General features: G+C 47.0%; 1 protein-coding gene across 1 annotated transcript in view; it reads right to left on the reverse strand.

The window, feature by feature from the left end:
- Nucleotides 1–3,895: 3,895 nt before the first annotated feature.
- Nucleotides 3,896–25,543, reverse strand: part of LOC119372057 (structural maintenance of chromosomes protein 6) — a 75,615-nt gene continuing 53,967 nt past the window's right edge. Inside the window, exons 16-22 of the mRNA XM_037642508.2 lie at nucleotides 22,011–22,181; nucleotides 21,689–21,826; nucleotides 18,792–18,910; nucleotides 16,093–16,192; nucleotides 10,726–10,884; nucleotides 5,916–6,074; nucleotides 3,896–4,113 (exon numbers count right to left, since the gene is read on the reverse strand). Of these exons, the coding sequence (XP_037498436.1) occupies nucleotides 3,913–4,113; nucleotides 5,916–6,074; nucleotides 10,726–10,884; nucleotides 16,093–16,192; nucleotides 18,792–18,910; nucleotides 21,689–21,826; nucleotides 22,011–22,181 (1,047 nt within the window). The 3' untranslated portion in view covers nucleotides 3,896–3,912. The remainder of the gene's footprint in view (nucleotides 4,114–5,915; nucleotides 6,075–10,725; nucleotides 10,885–16,092; nucleotides 16,193–18,791; nucleotides 18,911–21,688; nucleotides 21,827–22,010; nucleotides 22,182–25,543) is intronic.

Consider the following 25,543-nt stretch of genomic DNA (forward strand, 5'->3'; position numbering starts at 1 on the left):
GAGACGCTCCTGCCGCTTTCGCTGCAGCGCTCGCCGCTAGCAGACGACAGGCGCGGAAGGATACACTTAGATGTGCTCGCCCTCCTGATTGGTTGAGAAGGCCTGTAGCTTCCACAGTGCTGCACGGAACTTCTGGAACAGAGTATAAGTACGCTTTCGACACATTTGCAATGAGAGGCTTTTCGTCAGCGCAGACCAAGCTGCAACCAATCGGTTTTGGTGCTGCACCAAGCTCGAAAGATCCGTGCTTAACGCGTACAGTCTGAATCACACTTTTCAAGGGCGGCCATTCGGTCGGTTCAGCCACTGTTCTTTTTCTTTCTTTTTGTAAAGATGGGCAGAGACCGACGCCGTAATCACACCAAACATTATCGAACCACACGCTAGGCCCCACGGAAGCTTGTAGCTAACGGGAGGCATATAACAGCTGTGGACGGCGCCAGCGTCCACAACCACGCGCTCGACAACCCTAGCCAAGTGATAGACGGTACTAAGGTGGCTAACGGTACACCGATAAAGCGACACGCGAGGCGAACGGCCGTGGGAGAAACCCTTGTAGAAAAAGCGGAAACGTGGGCAAACGCCGATTCTGCTCCGTTGGTTGACGATGAGAGCTGCTGACGAGATTTCACCGAACACGCTCACATAAAATTAAAATGATTTAGCTTACCTCTCCAAGAAGAAGTATCTGAATTTCGCGGATCCGTTTCGCCGACAAGCTTTTCATCCGTCCGTTACAGTTGTTTGAGATTCCAGTGACTCGTAGGCTTAAGTCGTTCGAGGGTAACAAAGTTAACCAACGATGTCATCGTTAGTTTTCGCTGCTAAGACGCTGGCGTAGTCATGTCCGATTCCGGTATTAGTCTAGCAGCGCATCCAAACCAATCTGTAAGGGCCACATTCCTTTCTCGGTAGCATGAACACGCAGACCCAATCAGCTGCGTGTAGTAGCCAGCATGAAAACGCCGCTTACTGTGAACTTGCGGCGATCGCAGCGAAAGGCTGGGAAGCTGACGTCCCACTATCACTTCACCGCTGCCGTCGCGTTCTCGACCGTTCATGGTTCATCAACATGGCCGCCGCACGAAGGAGCCGCTGGTGCGACATCACGTTCAAGGCATGTATTGTTGGTTTGCAATAGTGCCCATTCAGAATAATGCTGTGTTAAAGGGACACTAAAGTGAAACCAGAAATCAGTTGAGATTGATAAATTATGCTCTAAGAACGCTGGGTGTGTACAGATAAGATCAAACATGAGGTCCCAGTCACCATTCCCGATTTTGAAGAAATTTACTGTAGGTCAAGCATCCACAACAATGGTTTCGCAGTTATTTTTGCGAAAGAAAATTCTGTTCGCCTGAAAAAAAAAAATACGAAGTCTGGCCGCAAGAAACACTTTTCCGCCAATTTCGCCAACACGCCAGAGATGACAAGGCGCCTTTGACAAAGATAGGTCCCCTATCGAACCGTCGGCCAGCCTGTCCGAGGCATTTTCTCCTGTTCGCTCAGCTATATAAAGGGACAGTAATTTGACAAATCTCGTGCACTCCCAGAATATCTTTAGCACCAATTACTCTTTTCTTTCAAGAAGTAACAAGCCTACGAGAGAAAATGAACTGTTAATCCCATACTGCCAAAAGACGCAAGGGAAAATACCACGTGCATGCTGTACAAGAGAACACTATCGACCCTTTTTCCTCGATCAGCGAGTACAAGGAGGCTAAGAATAATAATTTCTGGGGTTTCATGTGCCAAAACCATGACATGATTGTGATTCACGGCACAGCGGAAAGCTTTTGAATAATTTCAGCCCCTTTGGGTTCCTTAAAAGGGCCCTGCAACACATTTTCAGCATGATCAGAAAATGCTGCCGATCGGTAATTGAGGCTGCCGAGAACCAGCGAACCAAACATTATAGCGCAGCACGCGGCCTAGAATTTACAATTAATTCTCAGTCAGCTAAAGATCGCTCCCTCTTCTGTCTACAAATGCCATATACCGAAAGTCGTCGCCATTGGCCGAGTTGAGCATTTTGAGCTGAGAAGTTACCGTGGTCGCTGCGGGATACCGCCACGTGCCCGCTCGCGATCACACTGAAAGTCAGCCGTGCGTTCGAAGAAAGAAAAGTGCTGAAGCTCATGACGCGCGCCGACAAAGGGCCGCATCTTCTTGCCCACTCGTCATCACGGCGTAGCGTTCACTGCGCGAAGCGTGCGACAAATCTGTGTAACTCTGCTCACACTTCACGGACTCTAAAACATTCTGCGGCATGTGATTCATGAAGCGTCATGCGCTAATAGTGAGACTACTTCATTGTAACTCAGAAAAGTGTTGCAGGGCCCCTTTAATGTGCACCAACATCGCATGGTGCGAGGGTGTCTGGCATTTCGGTTCCATCAAAATTGCGACTGTCGCAGCTGGGATCGAACCCACGTCTTTCGGGTCAGCAGCTCGGCACTGTAACCACTGCGCCACCGCAGCGGACAAACGGGGGGCTATAAAATGACGCAGCAAGCCCACGTGAACTGGACTGAAACTGTGCAACACAAAAATACAGTAACTAATTTGGCGATTTGCCCCAAGTTTTACGACGTGAAGTGACGGTTACATTAAAGCATTAGTGTAAACCTGCTATGTATAGCTATTACTCAAGCTTGTACTGCTGCCTAAAAAAGGAACACCCACGTTCCGATGGATGTTGTGTTTGGATGATGATGGATGTAGATGAAATTTGTCAAGATTTCTGATGCACTTTTTACAGATTTGAAAATCCTGGTTGAGTTACCTGGCCTGTGAAAAAACTAAAGGCACAGTTATACTCCATTGTAACACACACACATGCGCACATTGGTTTTTGCGACACTAAGATGGCCCACAACCGGCATCTACACTTCGATGACATGACAAAGCAAGTTTGTGTTCCAATGTCACTGGCATGTGTTTTGCACCTAATCTTCTCTGGATGCGATGGACTGTGCCGGCAATCAATTCCAGCATTTTTCACATGGCAAACACACAAAATGGGAGCAAGCGCCTGTAATTGTGCCATATTTTCCTTGAAGCATCCTCAGCATATGCACCAGATGATTGCTTAGCAATGTGTACCGTTGGTGCTGCTGCAGAAGTTTGCAGTGTAGGGTGTCCAATTTTCAGCCAGCTCACTAACACCGACGTTAAATAGCTAGCTTCAGCCGGTGCAGCGTGGTACGCTAAAAACGCTGAAGTACAACTTGCCCTTAAAGCGGAAAGAACCAAACCCGCAACCTCATCGTGAACAGTAGAATGACCTTTAATGCACAATTGGTTCCCAGTCAGCACTAGCTCCCATTATGGTAATGTTTCCGATTAAACATGAATAATCAATAGACACTGTGACATTTTCAAAGTATAAAGAAAACGCGTGTTCAGGTAAGGCTTGGCTGCAGTGTGTGGAGAAGGCACACAACCGTAGCATGCCCCACAACTTTAACTAAGTGAACAGTAGGATTTGTACAGATTTTATTTACAAGTTTGCGTTAAAACATTAAAACTAAGTCACTAAAATATCTCGATTAGCAGAAATTATATGCATGAACGCGACAATAAAATATGGAGAGCTTCTTTGTGCACTGCAGTACAGAACCACAGCATTCCATGCTGCAAGAAGTCAATCGATAAAAAAAATATCAAATATGCGAATTAGAAAGAAACACATACTGCAAAAGTAATACACGTGGGCCTTGCACGTTAAATAAATGCAAATAGATAAATCAACAGACTAGAGCATTTTCTAGTAAAAAAATAACCATTATCTGAGGTATATTAAGAATAATAAAGAAATCGAACTTTCATACATTAACTTTAAGGTGCAAATCCACTTCACATACGAAACTCTAGCTAAACTCAGCATAAATATCACAGGTATCACTGCGCCTAATCATCATCATCATCGTTTCGGGCTGCCGTCACAGCCGGGCGCTTGCGGCTTGGCTCCGGCATTATCATGATGTTCACATGGTGGAGGGCGTCGATGGCAGGCAACTCGAGCGGCGTCAGGAACACAAACTGGTTCGCAGATTTTCGCCTCGTCATCTCGAGAATCATCTCCAGGCTCACCCGCCTCTTCCCCATGTCCTGCAGAAAAAAATAAGGTACGAAGAAAAACGAAGTTACACCAGTGATAACCTAAGGTACAGCACTCACGGATTGAAATGCGGAGATTTAGGGCTAAGAAGTAATGCATGTGCTTTCGTTTCCAGCATATACCGTATTTACTCGATTCTACCGCGCCCTCGATTGTAACGCGCACCCGTTTTCCGCGACCAAAAAAAAAAAAAAAGTAATACATCGATTGTAACGCGCACCCATTTTTCGTGAGAGAAAAGAACAAAAAAAGTCCGTAGGAGTCAAACTTCGCACATTCAGAAGAACAAGTATTTGGGTTTTAAAGAACTGAAGTTTCAAAAAAGTAAAACACAAAGTCAAAAAGCAGGCCTTGCCGCTAAAACTGTCACCACTACGGCGGCGATACGAGTCGCGTAGGATGTCCTCGTCGCTGTCGGACAACTCCTTGTCGCTGTCAACACTCTTCGATTTCGGGAAACCGGCCCTGCTTTGGTCCACTGAAACCTTTTCGTGAAGCTTTGCTGTAAAAAATCTTCTGCTTCTGTTTGCGCCAGTCTCGCACGCACGTTTTCGGGAACTCCGAACGACCGCGATGCGGCCCGATTTCCGTCCGTCTCTCTGCACATGTAATAACTATTCTTTTAAATGCAGCATCGTGGTACACTCGTCGAGTATTGTAGTCGGCACTTCCATACCGTCGATGCGAACGCAGAACGGGATGACAATCTCCTCAGCACACGTACGAACTGAAAAAATGGCAGAAATGGCCAAGGCGCGTAGGAGGCGGCCATTTTGAAATGTCGATGGCAATACGATAACCGAGTTTCTTTTTTTTTTTTTCGGTACTCGATTCTAACGCGCATGCGATTTTTGGACTCATTTTTCCGGAAAAAAGGTGCGCGTTAGATTCGAGTAAATACTACAGTTCACGTCACAGTGGCATAATTTTGACTAACACTTACATCAGAGCCAACATTACCTTTAGTTGTCAGATTTGCAGCTACATGAGCCGGTTATCACGAGCTATTGATCATAGCAGTCATAATACTAAAAAAAATTATGTAAACTTTAAATCTGGGAGTACTGTACATACATGCGCGCTAGATATACGTGTAATGCAAGTACCGAAGGGCTCGAAAATATTTCTGTACATGAAGCATCCTTTAATAAACGAACTGATCATTTCCAGAAACGTGCCATTTGATTTCAATGTGAATGAAGAGATTACGACTTACAAAGATAATATAACAGTATGAAAATTAGGGACTGTATTTTCTTTATTCAAATGAGACAGAAGTTCAGGGGAAGAAAGAGACTACCAGCGATGAAAAAAAGTCAGTTTCGCTGCAAGGGCGAAGCAATGAATGCGATGGCAAAAAATTGGAATGCTATACAAAGTAAGGCAAGCAGTTAACTTCTTTATCATCGGATCTGGCGTAACTCAACAAAACGCCGACACAAGGAAACATGGCTAGTGCAGCGAGTGAAGCGACCTTCATGCCGTCCGTTGCTTCAGCGCGAACTAATCAACGGTAAGACAGCACGTACAAAGGCACAAGCAGTCTGCTTGTACCTTTGTACGTGCTACTTGTACAGCCACTATCATGCCCGGTCGATCAACGTTCACAGTTCCTGCTGGAATGATGTATGGCACAAGTGCTTATCAAAGACCTCGCACGAGTGATTATTCCGTTTCCTTCTTTGTTCAAGCTGTTCCATTGTGCTAGTTTACTAACTCGCTCGAACTTCCATCCTATGGCAAGCTAGTAGTCACTATAAGCGGAAAGGTAAGCGAAGCCCTCGATGCTCACCATGAAGATGTCGAACTCATCCATGATGCGAAAAGGACACTCCATGGCTTCCCACAGGGCCAGCACGAAGCAGACGGTGGAGAAGGAGCGCTCACCGCCCGACAGAGCCTTCAGGTCCTGGCGAGCCTTGCTGCCGCTCACCCCTTCTTTGGGCTCCACCTGCACGTTCAACGGGACACAGAAGCGAAACACTAAGCTTTAAGCTGAACAACTATCCACTGACAACTGCGTTATTGTTAAGTTCACGAGCATAGGTCAGTGATGTGATTGACTGAAGCTGTTTTGGAGCAGTTTTTTAGAGCAGCAAAAAGTGCGTTTTGGAGCAGGTAAAAGGGCTTTTGGAGCAGCCAAAAATGTGTTTGGGAGCAGGGAAAACAGCTTTTGGAGCAGCTATAAGCTCACTGCCAAGTGGAAAAATGAACCGTGTGAAGCAAAACAGTCAAAATAGGAAGGAATTCTTTTGAAATAAAAAGTTCTGTCCAATAATGGGTGTTTGCATAACACCATTGGATCACCAAACAGCCCCGTAAGTGTAAACATTGGCGCTGCGGTCCTATAATGGCTTAGGGTGGCCAAATAAACAACCCAGGTAGGGTTTCCCAACTACTACAGTAGAATCTCAGTGATACGAATCTCAAGGGGCAGCGACAATATTTGTATCGCCCAAAATTTCGTATCATCAAAAAACCAGCAAAACTTGTTTTCAAACAAAGATATATGCACAAAACATTTATTTCCGTCAAAAGAACTCGCGTACGCTTTCCTGGGACGCACGTGAACGGACCAATAAGGGACGGTGCAGCTGGCTGCCGCAAAAGCGCGCGTCAAAGCTTCGCATGACGCCAATTGAAAACTAAGTGAAGTCCGCTCCACCATAGTGACAAGCGAAGATCGACACGAACGCCGAAAGGCATCGTGCCAGGGGAGAAGGGGGGGGGGGGAGACGGGCCCAATGTGCCCCCCCCCCCCCCCCCCGCTGTCTACGCCACTGCTTCGTGCCTTTTTTAACGACTTATAGCCTTTAATCTACCGCTGCGTTAGCCGCGTACCTTCAGAGCTTGTAGTCGCTATCGATGATCACGTTGATAGCGACCGTGGTTTCGTGCGCAGCGGTTGCGGCTAACGGTAGTTCCGTTTTCAATCCGCCTACGCTGGCCGCGCACGGGCCTTCAAAACTACGTCGTTTGTTGCTATCTGTAATCGCATCTGCCGCGGTTTTGTCCACGGCGTTTGCGGGAAGCAGCGTCGCTTGGACTGGGTGGGTAGGCATTGGACGCGCGTGCACTTTCGGAGTTCCGTCAGTTTCGTCGTCGCCATACATGATAGTGTCAATAACGACCGCGGTTTTGCCCACAGCGGTTGTGGCAAATAACCACAGTTCTGAGAGTGTGCGCGCTGGCCGCGCACGTACTTCCGAAGCTTCCAGCAGTCTGCTCTCGGCCGTCGCACGATGGATTCAGTAGCAAAGTTTGTATCACCCGCCGCGACGCAGAAAAATGTTCGATGCATCCAAATTTCGGCCCATTCGACACAATGAAATTCAGCTGGGGAATTTCACGAATTCTTATCAGCCGGTTACGTTCACATCAACGCCTCCTAAATTGGTTTACTGTGCCTGGATCGGATTGGGTTGCAATTTTTGTCAAGTCCAAAGACGTCTGATACGCAGGTCTTTGGAGCTTTCAGTACACCTGCTGAATTCCGGTGCTGCTTCGTGGCCTCAATGTGCCTCTTGCTTGTAGCATGTCGCTTTATCGCTGCAATAACCTGCTGTTCGCGGTTAATAGTCTGACTGCAGACAATGCAAAATCCACTGGTATCGCTACCTTGGCGACACCAAGATGATATAGTGTCACCATTTTCGTCCATCTTGTTCAGGATGTTGACATTGAACTTGGTGGAACGACCTGAGGCTCTGAGACGGCGAGACATGAACAATGTGAAAAGCAATTCGCCTCAAGAAACATGTAGCGATACGCTTTTTGCTAATCCCGCCGAGAACGGAATAGTCTTTGTTGATAGCCATTCCACGGCGAACCTAGTTTTCCACAAGTTTTGATCCCCAACTTGAGTCGCCTTCAGTGAAAATCCTCAAACAACACGAAGCTGCCAATTAACTGCACCAGTTCACGGCTGGTGCGAAGCTTGTCCGCCATCTTGCCAGATTCTCTGTTTGCGATAACCGCGGTTAGGAGACTAAGTGCTGTTATTTCTGCTGTGTAGCTACCCCTAACCACGGTTAAGGCTGTCCGTGTGACAGGGATATAACACTGGTTCCAGTAGTGCAAGTTAAAAAAGGGGGCAAAAATAAGACAGGCATGGATGTCGCTGTACTAACAACTGAAATTTTACGTCTATGTTGCTGCGGCGGTGCGGTCACACCATGCAGCTCACGGCCAGCTGCTCCTTCCAAGGTGCATTTTTGGGGGGGTCACGCCAATTTACAGAAGTCTGGAGAGGGTTATGTCGGCCCCCAAAAGCCTTAACAAGCCAAACCAGCACTTAACGAGCCTACCCATCAATCTGTGTCCCGTCAGGTCCCCCAGAAAGCGCCGGGCAGTGTGCCACGCAAAATGGTGCACGAACCCACATCTCTCGTGGCACGAAAATTTTGCCACGCGGCAGCTTTGGAGTGTCGCGTTTTGCCGCCGGCGGTGCGCTGCGCACGTTTTTCCGCTAGTGTGCTTATAGTTTGGCGCAGTTTTGGCACAGAACAGCGAAAATGTAACAGGATGTAGCAGGTTTCATGTCTTGGCGCAGTTTGGCGCAATTGGCACAGCTATCACATCACTGATAAGTTGATCATTAGAAGGTGAAGAAAACAAACGTCGAAGTTCCGTTTTTCAATTCCCTTGACTTATGAGATGGTGGTTGTCGAGGCGTTTGAATTACCGATTGGCGACGCTGACGTTTACGTTTGGCTTCCCGAGCCTTCCTCTGGTCCGTGGCGGTGGCGCTGCTGCTGCAACTAGTGCCGACGTTGTTCATGGTGTTTCGCACACCCTTGCACAGAGAGAGAATGACGGAAGCATAGCGAACGCACGCCTTCGCAGCCTCGAGATTCGCTTGCCGGCATTGCCGTTTATGTTCAGCTTCGCAAGCATCCATAGCGCCGTTGCGAAGGAGTGCAACGGGAGAGAGTGCGCGACGCATTATATACGAGCGCACAGCTGTGGCGGAGAGAGAAACAGAAGAGGAGAAAAGAAGCGGAGGCAGCACTCACGCCACCTCCTCCCAACTCCTCGCACTCACGCGAGGAGAGGGGAGAGAGTTGGCGCATGCGCAGTATGGGTGCGGACGCAGCAGAACGGACACTGCCCCGAGCATAAGATGTTTTCGCATCTAAAAAAATTTGAAACAGGTGCAGCACTTACACAATGTGATCACGAGCGCTAGAATCCTCGATATTTGTATCTAGTTCCATCCTGGACCTTACTCTAGAATGCCTTTGCTCGAGCGGCAACTCGCCATTTTTTTTTCTAGCTTGCTTTGCAGCATAAGTGTCATGACAGGATGTTTTTACGATGCGGTGCCGATCATTTGTGAGGCAAGCTTTTGCAGTCTAGAGGCCAGGCTCGATGCGAACTTGCTTCAAAATATCAAATGGGCTTGTGTTGCCATTATTGAAATGACATACAACGTCATACAAAACACATTTGATGATTGGCAGGCTCACATACGTGTCCTTGAGCATAAGCAACACATGTACGACGCTCTGCAACAACCTGGTGAGAAGTTTGGCTTTTATGATTAAAAATGATATGTTGACAATGCTATTGAGCATTATCACATGTTTGCACTTGATATGATTGTAAGATAACCACAAAACACTAAATATCAAGGTAATCTTATGATGCACACAAAACCGGCACTTCGGTTCCATATATGATGGGTGGTCTAACATTTTTTATTGTATCTTTTGAAAGAAAATGTGTAGACCGAAACTTTATGCAGCAAAATGATGGGCAATAAATTGCGCATTTAACATAACCAAAAACCAAAAAAATGACATTTTGAAAAACAATTCGCTTTTTCCGCTTGGCCTCATACCTTAAACATTATCTGCAGTTGTGATCGTACAATTTGCAGTATTAGGTACGTCTTAGAAAAAAATTACACCATCTCCCGCTAAAGGGGACCATGAGGCGATGCGAAGCCGGAGCACTTGCACGATCGCGTTCCGTTGGCGTTCATTGGGCATGCTACCGACCTCGCGTCGTGGAACGCAAAGAGGGACGCTACGCGCGTCGTATCTTCCATCTAGCCTGGCCGTTAATTCTCACAGGGCGAGCGGGGAACGCGGTCGACAGGCGGGCGAGAGGGGGGCAGCGTAGGAGAGGAGGGAGAAGGCGAGGGGACGCGCATGCGCTCGAGCTGATCGCGGCGTTGCGCAGGAGAGAATTTCAGCATGTCTAGCCCGCGTTTCAGAGGAAGAGTAGAAAGGGGTATGGGAGAGGGGGAGGGGAGAGGGAAAGTGGAGAGGGGAAGGGGAGAGGGAAGGGAGGGGAGATGGGTATTGGAGAGGGGGAGGGGAGAGGGAAGGTGGAGAGGGGAAGGGGAGAGGGTGAGTGGAGAGGAGGTGTGTGGAGAGGGTATGCGCATGCGCAGTAAGGGTGGTCACGCCGCACACCACCACCACCACCACCACCGGGTTGAGCTCCGCCTTAAGATACTTCGCATCTAAAAATGGATCTTTTGACAGAAGTGTCCAGCTTTGCATTGCACTTCCTCTGCCTATCAGTAAGCAGAAACCAAATTGGTTTAGTTTTTGAGCACGCTCTGTGCTGTCGCCCAGCAATGGACAGCTTACCCTGATCTGAAGGTGCTGCTTATCGTGATCAATTTCCAGGGTCCCTCTAAAGTTTTGTTGCAGCAGCGTTGTCCCAAAGATGAGGCGCAGCCGCATTGTCGTCTGGTGGCACAAGGACACGTACTTATCATGTCGTGCAACTATCATATCCCTGAGTTCCTGCAAAGTAAAAAAAAAAAAAAAAACAGCTTCACTGCAAAGGCGAAGCAACGACTGCAATAGCAACAAATTGTAACATTACACCAAGTAAGGCTGACAGCTAACACTTTTGGATCTGATATCATGTAACTCTACAAAACACTGGTGTTTTCCAGAGATGCTCTTTTGCACAGACACTTTGCGTTGAGAGCGCAGCACGTAGAAGGGTGTACGAGCCGACCGCTGATGCCTGCCGAGATAGTGCGCATGCCAGTGATCGTGACCACGCCCTTAGAATCGAAGTTTACAGCTGCTGCAGTGAACTTTCGGTTACGGCAAAGCTGACTTTCGCAACCCCTAGATCGAGGTGTAATACGCTCGCTGAAAGCCGGCTATCGGAAGCGCCTGGTGGAGAGACTGTTGCTAAACCTTCGTGTTGGCAGGGAGCTCAAGATTGACTTGCTCGGTGCCCTTTCTATGCTGAGTGGATCCTGGGCAGATGTTACAAACGAAACAATCTGAAAGTGCTTCAGACGTGCCGGCTTCCATGTGCCCGGTGATGACTGAAGATTTTTTTGAGTGCAACAAAGCCATTGCCGCTGTTGCCGAAGTTTGGAGCGAGCTGTCGAAATTTCCGGAAGCTGTTGACGGATCAACGGTCGACGAGTTTGTGAGTGCAGATGATGATGTCGCGACCACGAGTGAGCTCGAAAACGAAGACTACATTGCCGACACCGTACCGAGCACATGTGAAAGCGGGCACAATGACAAAAGCAACAACGATCCTTTGCCCACATCCTCAGGGGTGATTGGTGCTCTCGCACTAGTCCGGTGCTTCTGCGCGAATGTGGAAGGTTGCGGCCTTGCCTGCTCCGACTCTTTAGACCATGTTGAGAAATGCGTGCTGTCGCAGGCAGCGAAGTTGCTCAAACAGAAAAAAATGAAAGACTATTTCAAGCGCAACTAAGCTAGCTTCGTCAATAAAGTGCTTTTATGAATGGTATGTGAATTTGTGACGTCGAATTCTTTAGCAGGCTTATATTGAATTATGCCCTATATCGAACTGACAGGCAATTTTTTGCGAGTTCGATATATCCAGGTTTGACTGTAATGTAAAAACCGGCAACATGTACACACTAATTTCAAGGGTCAAGGCAACTGTAAAAGTTCCACTATACACTCAAACGTTGATATAACGAACTATCAGTTATAACAAAGTAAGTGAAGAATAGCCTTGGTAATAGATACAGTGGTACGAATATACACTTATAACGAATTTTCGGATATAACGAAGTTATTTCAGTGTCAAATGCGACACTGTTATAATGAGGTTTACGTGTATTCATGTGTTGTTCCAGCTGTCACTGAGCTTACTACTGCATCGGCATACCTTCAAAAATAGTTTTCCTCCATTTCGACACTGCTGTGAGGTACTTCAAGGGCCGCTACATTTAGTATTTGATAGGAGCCTGTGCTCTCACTTTGGAAAAGAAGCTTCACTAAGCAACGCATGCACGCATGTTTTGTGCTGCCTCCAAGATTGCAGCAGTGTGCTGTAGTGATCTCGGTGGCCTGTCAGTGCGTTAATCAAAGATCTAGTGAGATTTCATGGGTGCTGTTTACTGTAAGAACAAACACGCGTTGGTCAATCAATGTCTATCCAAGTCTATCCATGTCTCATATACTGCTGATTGGCAGAAAAACTATAGCAGTCTTTCCCAGGCTAGGGCCACTGGGGTCAACCACCCACCATTACCACTATCAGCATCGCATTATAGGGGTTGTTATCAGGCAATTAAAGCCTCTCGGCACTTGAGGACAGCCGCTGTTAAGTAGACATGCCGTGGATTTCAATGTTGATGCACATTTATTAAATACAGTCATTGACCGTTTATTCCGACGATGAAGATTTGGACATGCGCTTTTATTCGGACACCTTCGCGGCACCACCACTCACCCCTTTGAAGCAATGTAATCTTGCAACCGAAAATTCAAACGCCCCACAGTGCGCCATTCGTTTTTCGGACTCTGGCAGGCTGATCGAGTACGACGTCGACTGCCATGACAGTGATGTTTACAATATTTTTCGCTAGGTTGCCAGCACTGAAAGGTTGCTTGCACTGGATATGGCTGAAGGTTGTGCCAGTGTCAAAGTCCCCGCAAAAATCACAACTGAAGATCTCGAAGGCCACGTTTGTAGGCTACACGTAGTGGTTGCCTTTTGGCTTTAGCCAGTCATGTATCCATTGAATGGCTACCACGGCCAAACAGCAGGCCAAGTCAAGCCACGCTTGGAGACAGCTTGATGCATTGCTCGGTGAGGTGTTTGAGGTCTGAAGTGAATGACCGCGCCTACAAGTACGACACGGACAGAGAGAACAACAAAACGAGCACTGCAAGACAGACCAGCCAACGTTGTTCCCGTTTGACATTTGGGGGTTTGTGCTGTCGGCTGCTTCTGTGGCTAGGCCTGATCTGCGTCTCACGCTTTGCATCTTTCTCTCTCGTTTGTTGCTTGGCCTGCGAGGCCTGATGTGCTGAAATGGCTCCGACGCCATCCGTTGCATGTGCACAGTCGAGACTAATGAAAAAACGTGGCAAATAAAGGTACTGATGACGGCGAAAAAAGCAACGATTATTCGCCACGTGGAAAGCAGCTGACCTCAAACCGAAGTTGCTCGGGAGTTTTAGCTGAGTTGGGCGATGAGATCATCCGTCAGTTACTTGAACCCACGCAGGCGGACAGTGACTGCGATGATGTTGAGTCACCCACACCACAGCCATCAAATGCGGATTTAGCACAGACCATAATAGTGCCTACAGGGATGGCCAAACACTGGCTGAAATACAGGCCGACTTGGTCGCGCATAAGCGTGCGTGTGTACAGACATGCATTGGCATGTTTTCCCAGCCACTGGGCCAATAAAGGTGTTTTTTTTTTTGGTGAATCCTTTTTTTGGACTCAATTATTCAAACTTTTTGGCGGTTCCCGGTGGGTACGAATAAACAGTTGGGGACTGTATTTTACTCGTGTATAAACTAACTATAGACCGTTTTCACGGAGAGGAGGAGCGTAGCCTCGAACCGGTGTATTTTCACCGCTTTCTCTCTCTCCACCTCGGCCGACCGCTGCCGCTGGTGTGTGCGGATTCCCGAGTTTTGCACTGCGTGGTGCGTGAGATGTCAGCGTGTTTCCATTTATCGACGCGCTGAAGCAATTGTGCTGCCGCAAATCGAAATGTCGGACGAGAACAAGTCGACAAGCTACCACTGCGCTGTGTTTGGCTGCGGCAACAACAACGGAAGCCTGAAAGACTGGCAGCCAAGGCATGCGAAGTGCACAATGCTTTTAAATGACCTCGCTTCTCTCAGGTCGCACGCCTTCTTCTCCCGCAAATAGTATATTATATGTGGTGTCTTCACTTATGGCCACATTTTCAAGTCATCACACCAGCTTGTGATTGTGCTTGCGTGCTGCTACACTTCATCATCTGCACCAAAGAAAACCAATGTCAAGGCTGACGATTAATACACAAAATGTTTGCCCAAGAGTTGTTCGCTCATAACATCAACCTCTCTGATTTCTATGCTACAGCACATGATTTACAATGCCTGCGGCTAGAAAATGTTCCATCTTTGTGCGTGCAATTTCGAGGTTATCGAATTAGCACTTTCCAATCTGCATGACAGAAAGGCCAGCATGACATGTGTGCTTTGGCGCAGGTACGCGTCTTGAACGTTTCGTCGAGAGCACGTTCTCTCTCGACTTGACAATTTTGTGACGATAACTAAGGTAGCGTTTATGACAACCGCACCTTTTTTTTTTCTCGCGACAACCTGGGTGTCGTGAATAATCGGCCCACGTTCATTAAAGCCAGGTCGTTACTTGGACACGTGCGCTCGTCGTAATGCTTCTCAAATACTCGCCAGAAAACAAACTGACAATAATGTTACCAAAAGCGGGCGCCCTTTCGGCGTATCGCTAGTGGCGGCAGCTCGCGCCGAAGCGAACTTACGCCATGTCATGCTTCCAGATGTGCAACAGGCTTATTTTCATTTTATCATCGTGTTGTTTCTACGTCGAATTTTGAGCTCACCCGTCGTACATCTGTTTCTTATCCTGTGCAACGATCACAGGCCACAAGCTTTTAACTACGACGGCGACACGAATGAACACAGGCATCGGTGTTTGTGCTCCTGTCGTTCCATAAACATTGTATTGCGACGTGCTAAGCGGAACCAAATGACCTGTTAGGGATTAGAGTTACGTTTAACTTGCACAATCACGGCACGGAAACCCGAGAGTCATCTTAAACACTAATGCGCGCACCTAGCGCGCAGCCGGACAATGTGTTCGCTCGTCTCCATTTACGTTTCTCCGATTACTTCGAGAGTTGACCTAAATGTTAACGCTCTCTTAGAGCGCATATTTCAAGAACCACACAGAGGTCAGCTGTAACAAAACATACAAAGCATTTGCCAATGTACAGATGCTGCTTAAGAACTGTATTGGCATTCTTCTCATCGTCGGCGCTGCTGCGGGAACGTCTCGTGGGCCGCCGCTGCTTGCTGTTTCAGCCATTTTGAAGCTGACGGCTAAGCGATTATTTACCAGCGCCTTTAAACTCGCGAAGCGTTGCTCTGTTTTGCCCGTGTACCGCGAAGAACAGCAATACCTTGTGAACTGAGCGTATACACGCTGCATAAACCGCCGCCGAACCCCACACACCGGAAGGGCGGCGAAACATCACAGACGCTAGACGGCGCTGCGGCGGTGGCGAGCTTTAAAAATGGCAGCCTCCTTGTGAAATTGGTGTATAAGCTATACACTTTTTGTATAAACTCGTGTAAAAGTTCAACCAAACTTTTACAGGACAAGTCGAGCAGATCCTCTAAGAATGTACGGCAGTAAGCACTTAGTTCCAGTCTAGGTTGCCTTGCATGTTGAGTAGAAACTGGTGAAGTTCCAATTCTTTTCATATGGTAAAAACAGGACAAATGCTTGTTCAGGAAGGCTTACCATGAGAACAAGAAATGTTTTCAGAATGCACGACAGATGGAATGTGCTTCTTTACTTTGAACACACCTTTAAAGAACAGCCACGTCTAGCACGCAATGACAATGGTGCAATGATACTGACCTCGGTCAGACAAGCAACACGAACGTCTCAAAAAATTGATAAGTTCTCAAATTAGGATCGAGGATACAAACGTCAAAAGGCGTACTCACCGACACAAATGTTCGCAGCTCCTGAACCCTGTCTTTGATCTTTGTGTACTTCGCCAGGGATGACTTGTACTGTTCGGCTATCTCATCCTTGTCGCCGTTCCTGTTTGCACAAGTACACATACAGAAAATAGTCTGATATCAGTAGTCTGTGGAACAAGTGTTTGCAAAGGTCGGCTAAAAGACCCAAAGCAAACAAGGTGTTATTCTGAATCTTACTGCAAAACCAGAGACGTTAACTACAGTTCTGGCACTGAACTCATTCACCAGTAATGGTGGCAGCAGACCTTTATATTACACACCAATGTCAAGGACAACCTTTTTGAAATGCACGCACCATTCTCGCACGCAACAGTACTGCCTTCTTCAGTCCTCTGAAAATACTGCTGCCTGGACAAGCCCTACAACTCGGAGAGCCATGGAGTAGAAAACTGTGTGCTAACGGCCAAGCGTGATTAATCATCCAATGATTTCTGGGATTTTACGCACAAAAACCATGATAAGATTTTGAGGCACGTGGTAGTGGAGGACTCGATTAATTTTGACCACCTGCGGTTCTGCACCTAATTGCCAAAAACGAATGTTGCATGTTCAGTGGTTATAACAGTCAACTGCCGATTTTTCGGACGCCAGATTTTCCGGACATGCTCGAAAATTCGGACGCTTTCACAGCACCGTCACCAGCCCTATAGACTTCAATGTATTAGAACGTCCCAAATTTCGGACGCTGAAGCTATTTTGCGTCCGATTTTTCGGACTTTCTGCCCAAATTGCAGGTCCGAAAGGCATTATTTGAAGCTCCCACCTCTGCCGTGTCTACCATCTCGTAGGTTCGAACCAGCGCTTTCGCGAGTCGATCTGTTTGAGACAGTAGCAGAGTCCGAAAGTCAGCTTTGCTGCAATGCCGAAGCGTTAAGGGGTGAAGAAGACCAGAAATTCAAAGGGGCCGCTATCGCGGCGCCGTGCGGCGATGTTACAGATAAGCAGCGGAAATGCACGGAGGCGTGATGGCGGCAGCTGGCAAACGCGCCAGTACGGCTTAATCGCTGACAACCCTTACGATAAGCATCTTCAGTTAACTGCTCGGTAGTGCACGTGGCCTAGCGCAGTTGCATGTGTACTGCACGCATTTAATAAGTGAGAACCCAAATGCGCCGCGCCGCCATTCCTGCTGCCTCTTTGTGCGAGACTGCTAAGTACGCCGCGTAGACACGTTGCCTTCGCGGACGAAACCAGCTCGCCACTGCCACGACCGTGTGCGGTCAGGAACTAAGTGCGCATCACGAACCCTTTCATGATAAATGCGTGCGTACGATACAGCAACAGTAAAGTGACAGCGTCAGCTTATTCGGCGATGTGCTGCACACAACTAGAAACTATCGGCTTGACATGGCAGCAAATGCTGCGTATCGGCTGCGATTCGGCGATGTGTGTGCGCATGTTTATGCGCACACACATCGGGGAAAGCTGGACGGGTCGTCTGCTCTTCTGCCACAGTCTGTGTTCTGCGTCATCGTTTACAAACGCTTCATGCGAGATAGCCGTAATATATGCCGCGCTTTGCTGTTATCAGCGACGTTCATCACGAGATGCAAAAGTGGCGGTTGGCACGTACGTAGTTAAGCGGGGTTCGCAGCAGGTACCGAATGTATTTGCGAGAGCCTGGGTGCGCACGAAAATGTCTGATAATTGTACTGGGAGGCATTAAAGCTATTTCGGACGTGGCTGTGGCGATTTGACCACTTGAGCAGAATAAAAGAGCATGAATTTGTTTTTTCGGACTGCCCGATTTTTCGGACGACTTCGCGGTCCCTAGAGAGTCCGAAAAATCGGCAGTGGACTGTAAATACACATGGCTACGGAGGGCACAACGGCACCGACAGTTTGATCATCGTTGGCGGTTGTGTTTTCTATGACGTGACTGTTGAACAGTGAAATAACGTTCCTTCTTGGGCAGGCAGCACAAGGTATTAGGCCTGCTGACGTTGTTTGCCCATTTCTCGTATACAGCTAAACCTAGCTAAATCAAACTTAAAAGTTTACAACAGTGCAGAAGAACACAGACAAACGAAGACAACAGATGAATCATCACCAACTTGCCACTTACTGCATCTGACCTACATTACATTGCCTTTGACACCTCTTATAGAAAGTTGTTGCCAACATTATAAATGTGGCTTTGGTTTCATACTCGTTTCTGAGGCACAGGCAATTTTGGAACTCGTTTCACCAGAAAAATATGCACTATAAATATGACTAGATACGGTATAGCACACACAACACGCACACACACACTTATGTCAAACCTACACAAAAGACAGCAAGCGGGATACTTCAGACCCACCAGCATGGGGTCTGCTACAAACTTTGATGGCACATCAGCAACCTCTCCAGCTCTACATATGTTGTGCTTTTCACTTTAATCATCCCTAGATTCTTTGATGTCACATCCCACTTCCATGCTCGTAGCGGAGAAGAGTTAAAGGCAAAACGTTGCTTTTGCGTTGCCGCGTTAACGCACAACCTCAAAAGTGACACATGCAGTTTTTTTTCTTCTAATTTTACAGTCCTATTGCTCACGCAACATATACGCACGCAGAAACATTCACTCAAGATACAGAATCAAAATTTTCAGAATCTCTGTAGATACAAGCGTAATCACATTCACGAGCAATCGTAACACATTGAGCATGATGACTTGCCTCTTTTCTTCTACTTGCAACTGGCTCTCGAGAGCTTCGATTTCGGCCGCAATGGCAGCCGGTTTCCTACGAGACGAGATCCGCTCGGATGAAACTTCGAGCGCCTTCTCTGTCAGTTCCTGCACAAAAGTTCATTGTGAGCAGAGAGTTTTAGTATAGTGGAAAGACGCAATGTGCTACGTGCTCCACACCGTGCATGCACAGAACATTAATGTGACTGGAGCTACGTTAACGTTAACATACGCACATGAGCACTGTTGTGCACAAGGCGAGTTCTACAGGAGGGATGACACAGCAGTGCAGCATGCATGCACATTTATAGTGAGCATGGTATATTTCCATGACATCACGCGGTGCAAGGAAAATGAGTGCAGCCCAAGGAGAACAGAGGCAAAGTCGGTCGTTTTGCAGGCACTTCGCACGATTTGCGCGAGGCTGCATGAAGAGGCTTCATAAAACACCCCCAAAATTCGGGCTGATAGGCTAACACATACCTGCCAATCTGGAGAGTTTAAAATTCATGTAATTCACGAGGAACAAAATCTGCTGCGTGCAATGACAGCTAGTAGCCCCTTGCCAACGTTAATGCACATTTAGACATAACACCAATGCAATGGGACACAAGAGATTTAAGTGTTCCGCATGCAACAAGAAAATTTAGAACCAATGTCCTTGGTTGTAATTATTTTCTTTTCACAGTCGCGCTAGTGCTGTTTTTCGGGAAATTTATGGCCACGCCCATAGAATCGGGAGGATTGCTCGAATTTCGAATGTCAGTGTAAGAAGCTTTTGTAGTGTTCAAAATGAACTAATATTAATATGAGAGCACATGTAATGGTCAGTTTCATCATCAGTGAGCGAGATGCACTGCCCGACTCACATTTATACAACTCTCAACGAGGCGTTCTTTTAAGGGGTGCAACAGCAGAAATAAAATCTGGAGCAATTCTTGGAGCAGCAAAATGTTACTTTTGGAGCACAAAAATCCAAATTTAGAGCAGGTTACAAAAAAAAAACCCGAATTTTTTTAGCTTGAAATCTGAAATTTGGAGCAGTATAACAAAGAAGGCTTACTTTTAGAAAACAAGACAAAATTACGTACAAACCATTCAACATCAGCTAACTCGTGCACAGTGCACGTGAACACTCATATTTCAATAAAAGCAGTGTGTTGAGCCACCCCGCAGTGCGAACAATGACTACATCCACATTAGCATATGCAGGGCCTGTCAAACAATTCGACAGGTACTGCAAATTTTAATGTGGACCTGCGAACCTGGCAACCTGGAAATTCGGAAGATTCGTAAAGCAGGAGCAAGTGGGGTGGCGAAAAAAGAAAACTGGCGTACGTTTTTGTCTATTGTTTCTCAAGGCCGCAGAAATGCCGTACATAGCAGCTCCAAATGATTCCAATAAGTTTTTACACGTCAGCGATCACACTAGTATTCGTAATTACACGGCGTGTGCACGAATGAATAATTAAGGAACAAAATGCGCAGTGCCCCTGACAGCTAGTACTAATAGCTCCTTCTAAATATCAGTACTATTTTCCGCAAGACACCAGTGTACCGCAGCAAAAGTGGCTTAAAAAGTGTTCTGCATGCAATAAAACAAGCATCAGGAAATTTGAGAACCACCGCCCTTTATTGCGATAGCAATTATATGAACACTCTCTCCGGTTTTTGCCGTAATGTCCCGTATAAAGTCTAAAGTGATAACATCCCACCACACATAGTATGTTCTACCGTGGATAAAAGCGTGCGAGCGGGGTTGACGAATGCGGCTGAAGCAGGGATAAACGAGCCAGCCAATCTCCGCCGCTCGGAGGGCGCATGCGATATCACCACTGCGCTCGGGAGGCCTGCCGTCGAAGCAGAGAGGAAACGTGCCCGCCCGTCTTGAACGAGCATGAAATGACGCGAAAGGGGGGTGTCGCTCGAGCAGCAACTTTGATCCTAAGGGCGCGGTCGCGATCGCTGGCACGCGCGCAATCTCGGCAGCCATCACGGGCGGCTGGTATACCCTTCTATGTGTTGCGCTCTCAATGCGAAGACACTGTGAAGAAAGAGAATCTTTCGCTGGAGCGGTCGCATTCTCTTACGCCAACGTTTTGTAGAGTTACGAGAGATCGGATACAAAAGAGTTTGCTGCCAGCCTCACTTCGTATAACATTACAATTTGTTGCTATCGCATTTATTGCTTCGTCCTTGCGGTGAAACTGACTTCTTTCTTTTCTTTCGCGTGGGGGTTAGGGTTAGGGTCTGCGCATTTGTATTGGATGATGCCCACAGTGCAGATGACCAACAAGGCCTCCATTTCTCGCTAAAATTTGCACAACTGAGAAAATTTTGAAGCTCAGGTGGGGCATTCTGGCGCAGCGTGGTGCAATTTCAACAAATTTCACGGTTTTGGCTCAGCTTGGTGCGAAAATAAGGAATTGTATCAAACTGGCGCAATTGGCGCAGCTGTTGCATCCCTGGTTCTTTTACATTTGCCAATATGTTTCCTTAACCTGTTAGATAATTTGATCATTCCTGAAGCCCCGCCATGTTCTTCGCTGGAGTGCAGTGCACAAAGGTTCAAACACTGCACGACATAAGAAGGATGCAAGCCATTAAGAAAAGTCAGCTCTTTTTACTTAAGTTGGCACCAGCAATCTTGTTTTTTCTATCACAAGATGAATTAGGTGGTTTAACGACTTTCTAAGAGCTGTAGAGCTGTTGGAAACAGACCAGCATCAACTAGCAGCAAACCATTTTATGGCACTTCATAAGGCATTTTTATGGCCCCTGAGTGCTGTTATAACAGGGTTCAACTGGATTAGAGACTGAATTTTAAGAGCATTTTGTTTCAGCAGAAAGTGCAAATGTAAGAACAAAACAGCAAGGAACGCTTACATGAAGTTGTTGGCTGAAGGCCTTCAGCTGTCTTTCCGAGGCCGACTGACTCTGTTCGACGGCTTTCTTCTGTTCTTTGAGGCCTTGCATCTGGCTTTTATCCTTCTGCAACTGCGCGTCCGCGTCGAGCAACTTTGTCTGCAACAAAACGTTAGAAGTGAGAAGAATGTTCATTTCCTGAAGAAAAGAAGGCGGATCAAGGAGCTCCAACTGCCAAAGCCCATAAGGGGCGGGCATTTCAGGCAAACTACACGAAAAAATCTGCTACAGACAAATCTGTCAATGTCATAAACAGCATGGTGAAACAAATTGCTTCCAGTACCTTGATGTCGTTGCTCTCTTTGAGCAGCTCGGTGCGGCCTTCCTCGATTTCTCGAAGCTTCGCTGCCTCTGCCTTCAATGTCGCGCGAAGTTCTATCTGCTGTTCCTTTAGAGCCGTCAGCTCTTCCTGAACGCCACTTATCTCGCCTTCCAATTTTTGCAGTACTTCTTCCTGAAACAGGATATGCAGTTAGCCTTGTTTTCTTTGGCTCCCATTTACAGAAGCCTACAGGCCACGACACTCTGCTTCTTAAACTGAAGTTTAAGCACAATAAGCAGTTTTGGAAATAGCATATTCAAGCATCCATGCGTACCCAAAGTTCTACGCACCAAGTTGAATTTACATGAATACTTTTCTTTTGCTTTTTTATGTACAGTCAAACCTGATATATCGAACTCGCAGAAAAACGCCTGTCGGTTCGATATAGGGCATAATTCGATGTAAGCCTGCTAAAAAATTGGATGCCACAACTACCCCACTGCGTTGTGATCTGATAACAGCTTTCGCTATAAAATCAGGCTTCACCACATTTCAAAAGAAATCAACCTGAAAAAATTCGGCAGATCCCATGCCTTGCGGGAAGCTGTTTCATGTGAAGCAGCCAGCAAGTACTTCTGTGCTGTATATTATAGCTTTGAGCCAAGCGTTATGAGGTGAATCGATGTGTTTTTGTAAGTGTGCACATCAAGCTGTGTGCACATCAAGGGCTTACCAGACACATCGACAACACTGGCGTTTAAAGTGTAACTTTATGGTGCGACGTAATGTCAGCCCTCACGTTAGAGTACATACGTAAGTATTATCAAAACTAAGCGCACTTTATGGTGCAACCATGTGAATATCATACGTAACTTTCGTTAATGTATTCCTCTGGGGTCGAGCAATGCTTCGATATAGCTTGGTGAATCACAGAAAGACAAATGTAATGTTTATTACACTGCTAAAAAAGCGGAGCCAACACTGGAACCACAGACGTTAACCTGATATGACGCCTGTATCGTAAGAATACATATGTAGTGTGTATTGCTTTCTTGCAAAATTAGATAGCCAGCACCACAACCACAATTGACGTTGCACCGACATTACGCCTGCACAGACTGTTTTTCCAGGCTTTGTGGTAGAATACGTGATTGCCACGCAGAATGCTTGGGTTCGATTCCTGCTGTGATCTTAATAGTTATTCTTTCAATGCGTCAGGTCAACGCTGCCGATGTTGGTCGTTCTCAACGCTCTCGCATTTAAATGTCTGTTCTCACCTTTCCTGGGTACATATAAACTGTAAGTCACATGTGGCGCACACCCGTACACCGCGGCCTGTGATCAACGGGTATGTGCCACACGTGTCTGGAGGAAAGGGCTTGTTGACGTACGCGACAGGATTTTCACGTTATTCAGGTCATGAGCCGACAGTCATATTCGTCAAATCCCCTTACCCTCCCATGCTGATTTTGGTCTACACCAAGTTAAGGAGGCGATCATGAGAGCACCCGGACGTAGGCGGCTAGATAGATAGATAGATCTATAGATACGTAGATAGAAACGCTAAATGTGCCAAAGGTTCGCTGAGAAACGATTCGCATTTAAAGCTCCCAGAGCGGAGTAAGAACACGGCTGACAAGAACTGTTACTTTTTAAATTTTGTAAACGAGCGTAAACAAGAGCTGCAGCAAGCTAGTCAATCTGTTTTCGTATCTCTTCTTTGGCTGAGTTTACTTTTTAAGGGCACATGTTTCATATGGTTAGTTTCGTGATTGTCTGCATTATGCGTAAACAAGAGCTTCAGCAAACTGGTCAATTTGTCTGCTTTTGTATCTTTCCTTTTGCTGTGTTTAGTTTTTAAGGGCACGTGTTTCATAGGGTTAGTTTTGTGATTGTCTGCATTATGATGCAATTTGAAGTTCTTGTGGGATTTGTTGCTTTATATATTCACGTATAAACCACATTGTATATGCTTCTTTTTCCTTTTGAAGTATGAAAGCCGGGGCTGAATAAAACTTTATGTACCACTTATTGGCTCCAACATTTGCTTAATTTCGGAAATGCTGGAAGCGAATTCTATGTCTTATCAGGCACGCTTCAGCCCATGTATCATGGCGTAAGAAACTGCCTTCTTCAATCTTGCAGGAAAAAAATATTGGGCCAAATAAGTGACACTGTCCCGTTCTCATGCTGAAACGCCCCCGTGGAAGCTCACAATTATGCTGCCCGCGCTCAAGCTGCACTCCCTCTTGCCTGGAGTAAGATGGCTGCCAACCGGTTTCCCAGGCTCCACCCGCTAGCGTGGGCGCGTATAGGGGACCTCCACTCAAGAAGTTTTTTTTTCAACCTCCCTGGTCACCCCGACATGCAAGTGTCCTATTTGGAAGCATTTGCCAAAACAGAGCGGTTTTGTCGGCGTTGAAGATATCCCGGGGTTCATATCTTACTGTAATGTCGGGCCAGTTTTCTTGCATCCATTTGTTCACACTGTCGAAGTCCACAGCTCGGCTTTCGCCAGTAACCGCTTTGCCGACAATCTCGTGCCTTTCTTTGAACCGCTGTAGCTGACCGGAGCCACCTTGAAAATCCTCCCTGCCAAGGAGAAAAGCCATGTCCTTTGCTTTTTGTTCGATCATGGGGCCGGACACAGGGAGGTTGCGCGACCAAACGTCGACGAACCACTTGTACACGACTGCCTCGAAGTCTTCATACATGGCCGTGCGTACACGTCGGGCACCACGGGCACCGGGTCTTTTGTCCGCTTTATCCCTAATATCCGCCTTATTCTTCAATATCGTGTTGAGAGTGCTCCTCGGAATCTTGTACGCTGCCGCAACGTCCAACTTCTTCTCACCACGTTCGACTTGATTTATAATTTCGAGCTTCACAGCGAAAGGCAAATTCTGCCGCTTCACGCTAGCCATCACGGCACAGGTGCACAGTGCGAAGCACAACGAACGAGAAATGCAGGGAGATAACTCGCACGACGAGAGTACAAGAGGCCCTGATTGGCTGTCTCAGCAAGCTCTGCGGGCGGGTCAGGATAATCTTTTGCAGGGGGGTGACGGCGGCTCGACTGACGCGGCGCGGTCACGGTAGGGAGAGCAGGTCATGCGCCGCCGGGTTAAACCACTTTGGGAGTGAGCGGTAGGAAAAAGCCCCAGTTTACCCGCTGCTACTAGGGAAAGCCAACTTCCGGGGGCACTTTTGCCCCCCTTGACGTTCGATATATCGGGAGTCGCTGCTATTCTTGTTCGATGTAACTAATTTTCGCTATATATTCTCACTGTAACTATACAGTGTTCAGAAGTTGTTCGATATACAGGATTATTCGATGTGAACGGTTTCGATATAGTCGGGTTCGACTGTATACCCAGTGGTTTGCTACAGCCCCAAACTAAGAATGCATATAAGTGCTCCAGTAACAGACATCTATTTTGCGCTTGTCATGCATTTTTGTTCAATAAGTAATGATGATAGCCCTCAAGAACATGAGAGAAAAGAAACGATACCTAATGGCAAATGCCAAAGCACCCTAAATAATTCACTGTAGT

This window comes from Rhipicephalus sanguineus, chromosome 10, assembly GCF_013339695.2.
Source record: "Rhipicephalus sanguineus isolate Rsan-2018 chromosome 10, BIME_Rsan_1.4, whole genome shotgun sequence".
NCBI classification, from domain to species: domain Eukaryota; kingdom Metazoa; phylum Arthropoda; class Arachnida; order Ixodida; family Ixodidae; genus Rhipicephalus; species Rhipicephalus sanguineus.